The 13,534-nt window shown below is 45.0% G+C and overlaps 1 protein-coding gene across 1 annotated transcript in view; it reads right to left on the bottom strand.

Annotated features, from left to right (window-relative positions):
* Positions 1-50: 50 nt before the first annotated feature.
* Positions 51-13,534, bottom strand: part of Hmgxb3 (HMG-box containing 3) — a 49,233-nt gene continuing 35,749 nt past the window's right edge. Inside the window, exons 14-20 of the mRNA XM_057788301.1 lie at positions 10,821-10,952; positions 9,478-9,662; positions 8,446-8,665; positions 4,991-5,124; positions 4,096-4,212; positions 2,372-2,581; positions 51-1,369 (exon numbers count right to left, since the gene is read on the bottom strand). Of these exons, the coding sequence (XP_057644284.1) occupies positions 917-1,369; positions 2,372-2,581; positions 4,096-4,212; positions 4,991-5,124; positions 8,446-8,665; positions 9,478-9,662; positions 10,821-10,952 (1,451 nt within the window). The 3' untranslated portion in view covers positions 51-916. The remainder of the gene's footprint in view (positions 1,370-2,371; positions 2,582-4,095; positions 4,213-4,990; positions 5,125-8,445; positions 8,666-9,477; positions 9,663-10,820; positions 10,953-13,534) is intronic.

The raw sequence follows: 13,534 nt of genomic DNA, 5'->3' as shown, positions 1-13,534 counted from the left end.
TGCTTCCACAGCAAAAGGACACAATGAGCATTGAACTGACTCTTGCTTCTTCAAAATCAGATAATTTAATAAACTTTATTCTTGTTGGGGAAGAACGAGAGGGAAAGCCACCTATCCCACCCTCTCAATAAATTAAAGAGCACTCGGCCAATCCCTGGGCCCCGAGCAAACCACGGGCACCTGAGCCAGTGCTGCTGTTTGCTTATGGCCCTATCTGCTTCCCCTTCACAGAAGGGAGTTTTCCTACTGCTTGCCAGCTATGTCACAACTATGGGCCACATCCCCTCTGTGGTGAGGGTCCAAGGGCCCGGAGGATGTAGGGTACAGTAGCAGTGGCCAGAAAAAGGAGGAAGGATTCTCTTCCCCAAAACCCAGGGCAGAGGACAGTCCTGCAGGGAGCTGTAACTGACTGTTCCTCACTCCTCAGCCATCCCAAGCAGTGGGAACAGGGAGAGTTAGAGGAAAAGAGAATGCACCCCTCCTTTAGGACGAAGAGCCCAAAGGGACCCCAAGAATGAAGAAGCCATTAAGGCTCCTAGTCAAAGGCAACAGGCTAGGAAACCCGTATGACTGGAGCCAGAGCTCTTCCCCATGCGACAGCCTAGTTCAACGGCCTCCCCACCTGGTACAGGGACCACGGGTGATGGTGGGCCTGGACAACCAGCTCCCGGCCATCCTCCTAAAATACCATGCCCCTAACATGCTCTCTCAGGTCCAGTAGAGGTTTCCCAGCACCTCTCCTGAGCCCCAGAGGTTGAGGGCCCTACTGTGCTCATGAAATGGAAGCTCTTTGGTCAGTTCCAGCAGTCAGAGGCCCTCCCTACAAGGCTGTAGGTCCCCTTGGTAGGTCTGCCTTGGGCAAGGGCATATTATGGCTTGAGAGAGATGGTATAGGCCCAGTACATGACAACCTGGCTTATTGTGCCCCCGAGGCTCCCTCCTCTTCCTCCCCATCCTCCTGTGCCTCTGTCTTGATCTGAGCAACTCCAAGGCGATAGAGGTTATCACGAATGACCACCTCGCCAGGCTGGCAGCTCTGCACAACGTCATGGATCTGCCGGTTGACAATTTCTCGGCTGGTGAGGAAGTCCATGAGGCGGTTGTAGAGGTAATAGTGGGTGGCATTATCAAAGGCAATGGGCCGCTGGCGGACATTGTTGAGTTTGCAGTCCATGATGGAGGCATAAGGTGCCAACTCAGGGCACAGTGATAAGGAATGGTGGCCAGCACTAGGATCACTGGGATCGGGCTTCGTGTTTGCATGGACAATACGCCGTGTGGCAGTCTTGGTGACTGGATGCTGGACAGAATTTTCAGCCTCTGGCACATCCACAGAATAATGCTGGTCGAGTTCAGGGCAGGACACACTCTAGAGGAGAGAAGAGAAACACTTTCTAAGAGGGAATGATTGAGGGAGAATCTTGTGGGAGAGAGCAGGAGCCGTGGAGTCAGCAGCCTTGTTTAAATCCCAGAGCCCTTGCATACTGTCCCCTGTGCCTCCATTTCTTCTTATAGGAATGAGAACAGGAAACGGGTCATCCCAGCACAGATGCTACATTGCTTCAGCTGTCATCATTGCTTCAGGACAATTTAGGAACCAGAGGAATGCGAGGGAGTGGCTTTGAGGGATACTTCAGACAACTTTTGGGGTCTCTATTAAGTTCTTGGATCCCAAGAACCCCAGAGAATGAGAAGAATGTCTGCTCCAAAGCAAGCCAGAAGCTTTCACCTCCCATAATGCATTTGTGCAGAAGCACTCACTTCCCGTGACTCTTCTCACATAGCATCAACTCTAATGCATCTTCTAATCAAGGCCAAAGGCAAGCCTTACAGTGCACACGCCCCTCACAGGGACCACCTCCTGGTACAATGCACCAAGATACACATGCAAAGACTCTCTTACTGACCTGCTATATGACCAGATCAAGTCCGAGCCCCTCCCTGGGTCTCAGTTTCCTTTTCTAATCAAAGGATGGGGTCAGAGAAGACTGGTGCTGAGTGCTGAACCTCATACCCACCGCTCTTAAAAATCTTAAAAAAAATAAAAATTAGATTTTGCTTATAGTTCTAAGACCACCGTATCTACACCTCAACAGGAGTGCCCCCACCTTCCCCAAGGAGGCAATTTCCTGGCTTCTGTAGAAAGCAAGCTCTTCTCATACAAGATGCCTGTGTAGACTACTCCAAGCACACTAAATGACACACTGTAACCTCTACTGTGGTAAGTCAGTAAATCTGACTGGTGTATCAGGATAAAGTACTGATGGAGAGAAAGAAAGGTAGAGACAGTTCCCAGGCGGGCCCTCTTGATAACTGGGGGTGGCCTTCCTGTACCCCAGGGAATTCTACCTGCTCTTAGGACGGGACTCACCACAGCTGGCTCTGTAGGGCTGGAGAAACAGCCCTGGTTTTTCCCCCACATCTGACTAGTCAGCTCTGGGTAGCAGAGGTCAGCACATAGGGCCACTGGTGTGGCCATATCTACCACATAGACAGGTGGCCAGTGGCGGGAAGAGGCAAGCAGATCCACATGGTCACGAGCACTTTCACCTCGAACAAGATACTTGGAACCGCAGACCACCTGTGGGAGACGAGTGTTGTAGTTCAGAGGTAAGTGGCCGGCACGCAGGGGCTGGAGTAGGCCCTCACTCACTTCTTTTGAGGAAGACTAGCCTCATGACTGAAGCCAGGGACTATGACATTTGGTGGTCCTCCTCCTCCTCCTCCTCCTCCTCCTCCTCCTCCTCCTCCTCCTCCTCCCAAAAAGGATTACTATTGTGAATGCAGGCTTGTGAATGCCACAGCACACATAGCGAGTCTGAGGACAGCTCAGTTGGTTCTCTCCTTCCACAATGGATTCGGAGGTGAACTCAGGTTGGTGGGTTTGCCTAGCAAGCACCTTTAGCCACTGAGTCACTATGTTGACCCTCCCCTCCTAGTTCTATCCCTAAAGGAAGTCACCAGCTCATCCTTGTCCTGAGAATAGCTAGGACTTAGGTTAGGCTGAAAGGTGCCTCAGAACATCTCTAAACCCTGCACCATCCATATCACCCTACCAACTATCCTGGCAATGTAAACACACAAGGCTTAGGGCCACTGGACTGAGCCACTAGTATTCGGAGCAAGATTCCCATTAGACCTCAACAGGCTGCCCAAACAACAGCCTTTGCTGGAGCCGAGTAAGCACGTCCACCAACACTTCCCAGTCACTCCTGTGCTGCGCAGATCTGAGCATCCTGGAGAACTCTGCCTTCACACTCACTTCTCAGTCATGTCCACATGAAGTGTTCCCTGCCATAGTCCCAACAAAGCACTCGAATCCCTTCTCAGAAGATGACGATGGGCACATTTGAACACACTCCCTCAGCAGTGTTCATCTGCCAGAGACCAAGCTTCAAAGTCCCTTCCCCCAGCTTTGTTCAGTGCTTGGCTGCTTCACCCTCCTTTTATGGCCAGTTCAGCCTGACGCTCATGTCATTATGAACTGAATCTGTTGACAATGCCCACTTAGTCCTGGGTTTTCCATTCTGGTATCTTCCCAGGCCAATTCTGCCATACATGACCTATCCTGTAGCCTTTTCTATCTACCCTAGCCATCTCCTTCTAGGGCATCTGGAATGATTTCACTGCCCTATTTCCTGTTCAACACTATCCTAAAGGCCTCTGACCATGTTCAGAATAATGTCACAGGAGTCACTTCTCTGGCTCTCCTCTGGGCTCTTCCTTTCTCCCCAGGACCTGGCCTTCGCTGGCTGCCTCGAGACTGCAGGTGCACCCCCACTTTCTACCTTAGTTCTCCAGTCCCTCCAGAGCTAGCATCACAAGCTGTGGTAACTTTCTTTCTCCATGACAATCGGAGGTCAACTAAAGAAGAACTATATCTCTGTCTTTTATCACTGTACAACTGGGCAACTCAGGGCCAGCACGTAATAGGATGTTTAATATATATTACTGAATGATCCAAGCTCCCTCTCCAGCCCCCCAAATGGCAATTATTCCCTGGGTGTCTTAGTCCCAAAGGGATAAGCTGGATTCTCTGTAGGCAGTTCAATATTAGCAAACTCAAACCATGCTTCATTCGTGCTCCTTTCTTACCTGATGGGGGCACACTTTGTAGATTTTACCCCCTGTGAAGTGAGTGGGGGGCGGTCTAGCTCTGGCTCCATTCTGTACAGATTCGTAGAGGGCCAATAAGGAGAAGCAGAGCTGATCCTGGAGAGAAGGAAAAGACTAAAGCTCAGGCACAAATGCTAAGGCTCAGTATCAAACATCTCTCCAAACCCAAAGCACAGGGATCTGCTGCTAGGTCTTAGAACCTCGGCAACCCCTCCTCTAAGTACAGGTAAGCTTCAGGAAGACACAGGAAGCTGTCAGCCTATCTTGTCAGAGAAACATTAAAAGAGGAGGAACCATAGGAATCTAGTTGTGTGTGTGTTTTTTTTTTCTTTCTTTTTTTTTTGAGACAGGGTTTCTCTGTGGTTTTGGAGCCTGTCCTGGAACTAGCTCTTGTAGACCAGGCTGGTCTCGAACTCACAGAGATCCACCTGCCTCTGCCTCCCGAGTTCTGGGATTAAAGGCGTGCGCCACCACCGCCCGGCTAGGAATCTGAATTTAAAAAAGCATATTTTCAATAGCACAGAAAGCGAGTAAGGTACTGCTAAATCTATACACAGCATACAATCTACGTTAACGACAGTCATTTTTGAGCCTAAAACCAGTCTCTGTGTGAAATGTTCTTTACAAGAGCCTTGTAAATTTCCAGTTGTTTTGATTTTGTAAATGAGGTTAATCAAATTTAAAATCACCTAAGTCTAGTCTAGGCATCACATACATGCCACCATCTAGCTCCCGCTATTTCTTTGGTTTCTTCACTTCTAGAGCCCAATGCCCAGCACAGGGGCCCAATGATATGGGCTTTATCACTTGTACAGAAAAAAGATTATCCTTCCTGCTTCCAAAGCCGGTCTCCACAGCTGCTCCCGACACTCACCCTGGAGTCTTCCGGGCCAAATGGGATGCCACACTGCTCCAGTAGGTGCTGTAGTTCCTCCCCACCATAGGAGCTAAGTTCCTCGAGCTTGCAGGTACCCTCCTGCAGCAATCTCACCAAGGCACTGCCATTACCTGCAACACATAATATGGGAGGTGCTGCTGACAGTCACCTGATACCATGGTGCTGGGAGAGGTGGGGTAATAGGCAGATCTACAGTTTCACTGCTGTTTGAAGGCTCTCAGAACTGGACCACGCCCCTGAAATACCTATATCTGACAACAGAAAAAGCCCCTGAAATAAAGTCACCTTTTAACCCACAAATAACTGTTTTCAGAACCAAGAGCACAGATGCTTCATATGCAACAAGAGGAACAAGAGCTATTACTTTAAATTTATTCTACCTGTGAGTGCATGCATGTTGGAAGGATGCTAGTTTGTCCCAGCTGCCCTGAACTGAAATAATCACACAGAAACCATACTAATTAAATCACTGCTTGGCCCATTAGCTCTAGCTTCTTATTGGCTGACTCTTACATATTTAACCCACTTTTATTAATCTGTGTATCGCCACGTGGCTTTGGCTTACTGGCTAAAGTTCCAGTGTCTGTCTCTGGTGGGGCTACATGGCATCTCTCTGACTCTGCCATTCTTTCTCCCAGCATTCTGTTTAGTTTTTTCCCACCTAGCTCTGTTCCCCTATAGCTCTGCTATACGCCCAAAGCAAGTTTCTTTATTAACCAATGATATTCACAGCATACAGAGGGGAATCCCACATCATATGCATGTACATATGTGAACCATGTACATGCCTGGTGCTAACAGAGGTCAGAAAGGGCATAAGATCCCTTGGAACTGGAGTTTCCAATAATTATGAGTAACCATGAGGGTTTCCTCTGTAAGAGCAACAAGTGTTCTTAACCACCGAGGCCCAGGCAATAGCTGTCATTTAAAAAATGCTCTTTATGCCGGGCGGTGGTGGCGCATGCCTTTAATCCCAGCACTCGGGAGGCAGAAGCAGGCGGACCTCTGGGAGTTCGAGGCCAGCCCGGTCTACAAGAGCTAGTTCCAGGACAGGAACCAAAAAGCTACGGAGAAACTCTGTCTCGAAAATCAAAAAAAAAAAAGCTCTTTATATACTATACTCCTGACCTAGCCTAGCCTAAAGAGAGCAGAGCTCAGAGACAAAGCAGCTGAAGGGAGGAAGTAGCTAATGTTAAGAAACAATATTTGCCCCATCAAAATCCCAGCAAAATTCTTCAAAGACTTCGAAAGAGTGGTACTTAACTTCATATGGAAAAGCAAAAAACCCAGGATAGCCAAAACAATCCTGGGCAATAAAAGAACTTCTGGAGGCATCACAATCCCTGACTTCAAACTCTACTACAGAGCTACAGTACTGAAAACAGCCCAGTATTGGCATAGAAAACAGACAGGAGGACCAATGGAACCAAATAGAAGATCCGGAAATCAATCCACACATCTTTGAACACCTGATTTTTGACAAGGAAGCAAAAAATATCAAATGGAAAAAATAAAGCATATTTAACAAGTGGTACTGGCATAACTGGATATCAACATGTAGAAGAATAAAAATAGACCCATATCTATCACTATGCACAAAACTCAAGTCTAAATGGATCAAAGACCTCAACATAAAGCCAGCCACACTGAACCTAATAGAAGAGAAAGTGGGAAGTACACTTGAATGCATTGGCACAGGGAACCACTTCCTATATAACTCCAGCAGCACAGACACTGAGAGAAATAATTAATGGGACCTCCTGAAACTGAAAAGCTTCTGCAAAACAAAGGACACAGTCAACAAGACAAAACAACAGCCTACAGAATGGGAAAAGATCTTCACTAAGAGGTCTGATCTCCAAAATATACAAAGAACTCAAGAAATTGGACATCAAAAGATCACATAATCCAATAAGAAAATGGAGTACAGACCTAAACAGAAAACTCTCAACAGAGGAATCTAAAATGGCTGAAAGACACTTAAGGAAATGTTCAATATCCTTAAGTCATCAGAGAAATGCAAATCAAAACAACTCTGAAATTCCATCTTACACTTGTAAGAATGGCCACGATCAAAAACACTGATGACAACTTATGCTGGAAAGGTTGTGGGGTAAAGGGAACACTTCTGCATTGCTGGTAGGAGTGCAAGCTTGTACAACCCCTTTGAATGTCAGTATGGTGATTTCTCAGAAAATTAGGAAACAACCTTCCTCAAGACCCAGTAATACTACTCAAAAAAAAAAAAAAGATTAATTTATTTATTTATTATGTATACAGTGTTCTGTCTACATTTACATCTGCAGGTCAGAAGAGGGCACCAGATCTCACTACAGATGGTTGTGAGCCCTCATGTGGTTGCTGGGAATTGAACTCAGGACCTCTGGGAGAGCAGCAGCCAGTGCTCTTAATCGCTGAGCCATCTATCCAGCCCCAGTAATACCACTTTTGGGTATATATCCAAAGGATGCTCAATCATGCCACAACGGCATGTGTTCAACTATGTTCATAGCCAGAACCTGAAAACAACCTGAATGCCCCTCGACTGAAGAATGGATAAGGAAAATGTGGTACATTTACACAATGGAGTACTACACAGCAGAAAGAAAGATAACAACAGCTTGAATTTTGCAGGAAAACCGATGGAGCTAGCAAACATTATTTTGAGTGAGGTAACCAGACACAGAAAGACAATTATCACACGTATTCACTCATAGGTGTTTTTTAAACATAAAGCAAAGAAAACCAGCCTACAAACCACAATCCCAGAGAACTTAGACAAAAATGAGGACACTAAGAGAGACTCACATAGATCTAATCTACATGGGAAGTAGAAAGTAGAAAAAGACAAGATCTCCTGAGTAAATTGGGAGCATGGGGACCTTGGGGGGAGGGTTGAAGTGGGAGTGGAGAGGCAGGAAGGAGAGCAGAGAAAAATGCAGAGCTCAATAAATATCAATAAAAAAAAGCCAAAAAAAGAAACAATATTTGTAACCAGTGTATCACACAGAGCACTGGCAAACTTAGTACTTCATTTCTAGGCTTTTAATAATTAAAACAAAAATAAGGTGCATTATACTCGGCATAGGAAAATGACTGTTCTTTGCAAGTTTCTAACTATAGATGTGACATGTACCAGAGTGTGGATATCACTTTGGGTTATAACGCAAAATGTAACTTTCCTTTTTAGAGACAGAGTTCATTTTGTTGTCCTGGCTGGCTGGCCTTGAACTCACAGAGATCCAACTGCCTCTGCTTTCCAAGTGGTAGAATTAAAAGGTTTTACTACTATGCCCAGTCAGAGATTTGTACTGAAGACACAGTCCCTGAGCTGGGCCTGGCACTCTGCCACTGCTCTTTCTGGCCATGGCCCATGTTCAAGACTTCTGACCGAGCCATCCTCTTAACAAAGAGAAACCAAGTGGTCTTACCAGGTACTGGCTGCACATCCAGATTTTTGTCTTTTTCAGTGTTGACGACCACAGTTCCTCTCATGAGTGGTGGGAAAAAGGGAGCGATAACAGAGGCGTCGAATTTGGTGATTGGGATGCTTGTGGGGAAGGCAACCTGCTCAATCACCTCTGTCTCCATGGTAGTCCAAAAGTCCTCCACGTTTACTTCACTGGAGCCCAAGAATTCTGGCCAGGTAAACTACAAGATAAAGTGGTCAAGATAAAAAAGGCAAAGAAAGAAAACAAAATAGAGATAAAAATAGGGCAAAATTTATGAGCTACAGATTAGGAACAATACAGTGTGCACCCTTTATTATGTACCAGGAAAGCAGGGCTTTGGGGAGACCAAGAACCTGACAGCCAGGATACACCCTCACTCCCTCTCACACCACAGTATGCTCTGGACCAAACAGTAAAACATCTCCTTGTTTCTACAGCTCTGTTCATGTCATTTGTCAGAGACCTCCCCTGACTACCCTCTACAAAGAGAAACCCTTTCTCACCATCCTGTTCCATCACTACTGGAAACAATCTCTTTCCTATCCATCTTTCCCAAAGCAGCTAATAAGGGTTCCATGAAGACAGAAGTTTTGGGGATCATTTTTAAACTACTTTCTAAGAAGCCTAAAGAGTGCCTGTAAGGGCTAGGGGTGTAGCTCAGCTACAGAGCGCATGCTTAATATGCACATAGTTCCCAGTTCAATTCTTAGGTAAAGGAAACAAACAAGCACTGGGGTGTGTTTGGCTAGCATACAGGAGACTCTGGGTTTGATCTCCAGCATCACTAAAAGAAAGGGGGTGGGGAGAGAGAATAAAAAAGGAAAACAAACCAACCAATCCTGTTTCCTTCTGACCATTTTCAAATGAAATACTGGCTGTAGGAGGAAAAAGCCACTGGCCTCACCTACACAGGACTGGAGCCATGTATTCTTGGGAACAGCATGCAGGAGGGAAGCTGCCCAAATGACAGGACAGTTCTGAAAGTGGCTATGGTGGCTGAGAGGGACTTACCTCCACACTCTTCAGTGCCAGCACATTCTCTTCATTCCTACGAGCCATTTCTACTTTGGGGGCCACACCGCAGATCCCACAGATCATATCATTGTAGTCACGAACAGTGAGACACTCAAAAGCCCAATAGCCATTGCACAACAGCTCCTGCAGCTGGCTCAGCTCCTCTGAGGTCAGTGTCTTCTCTGGAAGGACAGCAAGAGGTCACGAAAAAGACCCTAAAAGCATCAGGTAAGCCAAAAGACAGCAAGAACAGCAATCTGCAAGTGTTCTGGTGGCAGCTCCAAGCAAAGGACAGTTGCTTTGAACTGATACCTCTTAGGTAATAGATGTTAGTCCGAAGGTTTTGAATATACTACTTAGACTAATTCTTACATGGTTTTAATTTTTTATGAGTCAGGAGCTATTACTGTCTTCTTTTATGGTCAGGCAATCAGAACAAGTTGCTCAAAATCACACTGCCACTACGTGGCAGAGTCAAGTCTCAAACACAAGCCTACATGGCTGTCTGTCTCACTACAGCAGACAAAGCACAGAACTGAAGCCTGTAGAAATGGGACAGGCTAAGAACAAGCAGAAGGAAAGCACACAGGCAAAGAATTTCTAGGTAGCAAAGACCCAGATCCCTAAACCCGGGTCTCCACACGAGCCTTGGAACTGGAAGACATCAAGGAGCTCTGTACTTAGAATGAGCCCAACTAATATACCATTAAGCCAAATCCACATATGACTTAAGGATATGATTCAAAAAGTCAGTTGTAATTTCTTGCTAAAGGCCCTGATGCATAAAGCGTTTTCTGATGGAGGTGGGTCTTGTATTAATCTGTTGCTTTCATTGGTTAATTAATAAAGAAACTGCCTAGGCCCATTTGATAGGCCAACCCTTAGGTAGGTGGAGTAAACAGAACAGAATGTTGGGAGAAAGAAGCTGAGTCAGGGAGTTGCCATGATTCTCCCATTCCAGACTGACGCAGGTTAAGATCTTTCCTGGTAATCCAGCTCGTGGTGCTACACAGAATATTAGAAATGGGTTAGATCAATATGTAAGAGCTAGCCAATAAGAGGCTGGAGCTAATGGGCCAAGCAGCGTTTAAAAGAATACAGTTTCCATGTAATTATTTTGGAGCATAAGCTAGCCATGCGGGCGGCTGGGTGCCGGGGACACAGCCTTGCCGCTCTTATTACAACAGTTTTCCAAAGTCAGTTTATAAAATTCTGAAGGAAGAATATATTATTAGAAAATCAGAAATATCTCCTTTCCAAAATACCAGACTCTCATTCCAATTGAAGTCTATCACTAAAATTCAATTCAGTGCTCAGGACTGAACCTGGAAAGACCTTACCTGTCTGTTCCTGCACAGACTTCAGCACAACACTGACAGACATTCTGGGGTCCTCTCCCAACTTAATCTGGTTCCGAATTGCAAAAAGTAAATCCAGGCTTACTAGCAACTTATTCCCCACGTTAAAAAGACCTGCAGATTGAAAACAGGCAAAGGGATTACTACTATAGCATTAACAGTGCAAACAATGTTGACTACAGGTGAGTAAGTCACAGTATAGTCCTAAAACGGAACAACACATTTTACAACAGGGAAGCAGACCTAAGTGTTCTGAAGTTGTCTATAAGCCACTGTTGAATGAAACACTATTTATAGCATTTTTTTTTTAAATCTTAATTTAAACAAGAAGCCTTTCTCTATCTCTATCTCTGTCTCAGGCCCAGAGGTGCCACTCTTCCCTCTCTCACACAGCTGCACCATGGATGTCAGGGACCTCTCAGCGCAGGGATGTGGTGGGTCTAGCACAGGCTCTAAGCTCACCCTGGGGATAAAAAGTAAGGTGAATTGAAGTGCAGTCCAGACCAGTAAAATGAAAGGTTTTTTTCATTTATACAACATAAGCATCACCATGACAAAAACAAATTCTGGAATGTGCACTCCCGGGCCTTTCTAGGTGTTACAGCAAAGGCTGAGAACATAATACCAAAGCTCTAGCCATTCGAAAATTAAAAAGAGAAAACAAAAAAATAAAACCTTTTTTGTCCCCCAAATCATCACACACAAACTTAAAAGACCATAAACAGAGAAAACTTGCAAAAAAGTCAAGAAAAACGGAAACCAGAGGCAGATAGATCTCTGTAAGTTTGAGGCTAACCTGTTCTACATAGCAAATTCACAAATATAATTCACAATAGAGTAACACTCTCCTACTCTCCTTAAAGTCATGTAAAAAAACTCTATTCTCTTGATGAATGAAAAAAAAAATCAGTATGAGCCCTTAATCCAAGCAGAGGCAGACAGCTAGCTCTCTTTTAAGTTAGAGGTCAACCTGTTCTACATAGCAAATTCCATGACCTCTAGGGCTGTCACAAAAATGAGAAAGACAAAACAACAACAGAAGGCAGTACATATTGGCAAAGATAAACAATGAAACAATCTAATGTCTCAAAGCAGTCTCACGTACATAGGCTAGGGATTTTCAGTAATGGGATAATGGACATTTATTTGTTTTTTGGTTTTTTTTTTGGTTTTTCGAGACAGGGTTTCTCAATAATGGACATTTATAGCCAACAAATAAATCTGAACCTTACGCTTTATATAAAGGTTAAAATAAGGAGCTGGGGAGATGGTTCAGCAGTTAAGAGCATTTACTACCCTTGCAGAGGACCTGGGTTTAGTTCCCAGCACCTATGTTATAGCTCACAACCGCCTTATATAACTTCAGTTTCAGGGGATCCAATGCTCTCTGGCCTCCGTTGATACCAGTACCCATAAGGGGCACATACATTTATGCAGGCATTCATATATACACACGGCATAAAAATAAATACATAAAATCTACAGTTAAACAGATATGGATCATATGGGCTGGGAAGACAGCTCAGTCAATAAAGTGACTATCTGTTCTGGGTTAAATCCTTAGAACCCGTTTGTAGATTAACAGGAAGTCGGGCATGGTATTACACATTCGTTATCCCAGGAGAAGCAGAAACTGGCAGATCCTGAGGCTTGTGAGCCAGCCACCCTAACCCACATAACAGATCTTAGGCTAGAAAGACATTAAGGACTGGAAAGATGTCTCAGTGGGTAAAGTATATACTATGCAAGAGTTAGGACCTGAGTCTGGATCCCCACAACCCAGGAAAAGGTGGTATGGCAGTGTATCTGTAGCCTCGGCACTCCCAGATGGGAGGCAGAGAGAATTCCTGGGAATTCCTGGACCAACCAGCCTGTCCGAGGCAGCAGCCAACAAGAGAATGTCTCAAACAAGGCAGAAAGTGAGGACTGACACCCGAGGCTGTCCTCTGGCTTCCCCATGTGCACCACGGCATACACTAAAACACAGAGAAAGGCTAAAAATAAATACTTCTTCAAACACGCATCCACCACTGGTCACTGGAGAACTATAATGCAATATCATTGCATACACCAATTAGGATGGCTAAAAACACCACCTCAGGAAAACATTCTCACACACTAATGGAAAGAATGCAAAATGATAAAGCCTTTTTGGAAATGGTTTGGCAATCAATTATAAAACTAAACATACACTTACCATTTGAATCATCATGTAGTCACTTAGAAGAAGTGAAAACATCTGCTCACAAACAATCCTGTAAATGAAGGCTTGGAGCAGCTCTATTCGTGACTGGAAGACATTCTAACATCGCTCAGTAGGTGAATGGACAGACTAGCACATCCACACAGAGAAGACCAGTCACTGATGAAAAAGACATGCACTAATGCACAATAAAGCCCGGAAAACAGGCCAGAGGACCACACACTATCATTGTGTTTACACAGCATTTTTTGGTAGAGGAGCTGCGAGGATGAGAATGAAGCAGCTATTGTGAGAACCTGACTTCACAGACTCCATTTTAAAGAGGGGCTTCATCTTAAGCCATATAATGAGCTGGGGTATGGGATATCTCAGCTCCAGAAATGTGCTGCGACAGCAGAAATATAAATAGATACTGTAAAAATAGTCAATTAAGGAGATAAGGAGCAGGGCCATAAAATTTAATGAGGTCCAGATGTTCCTAGGAGGCATCCTG

This window comes from Chionomys nivalis, chromosome 14 (genome assembly GCF_950005125.1).
Source record: "Chionomys nivalis chromosome 14, mChiNiv1.1, whole genome shotgun sequence".
Classification (NCBI taxonomy): domain Eukaryota; kingdom Metazoa; phylum Chordata; class Mammalia; order Rodentia; family Cricetidae; genus Chionomys; species Chionomys nivalis.
Note: the sequence above shows the minus strand (reverse complement) of the source record. Positions and strands in the feature narration are given on the sequence as shown.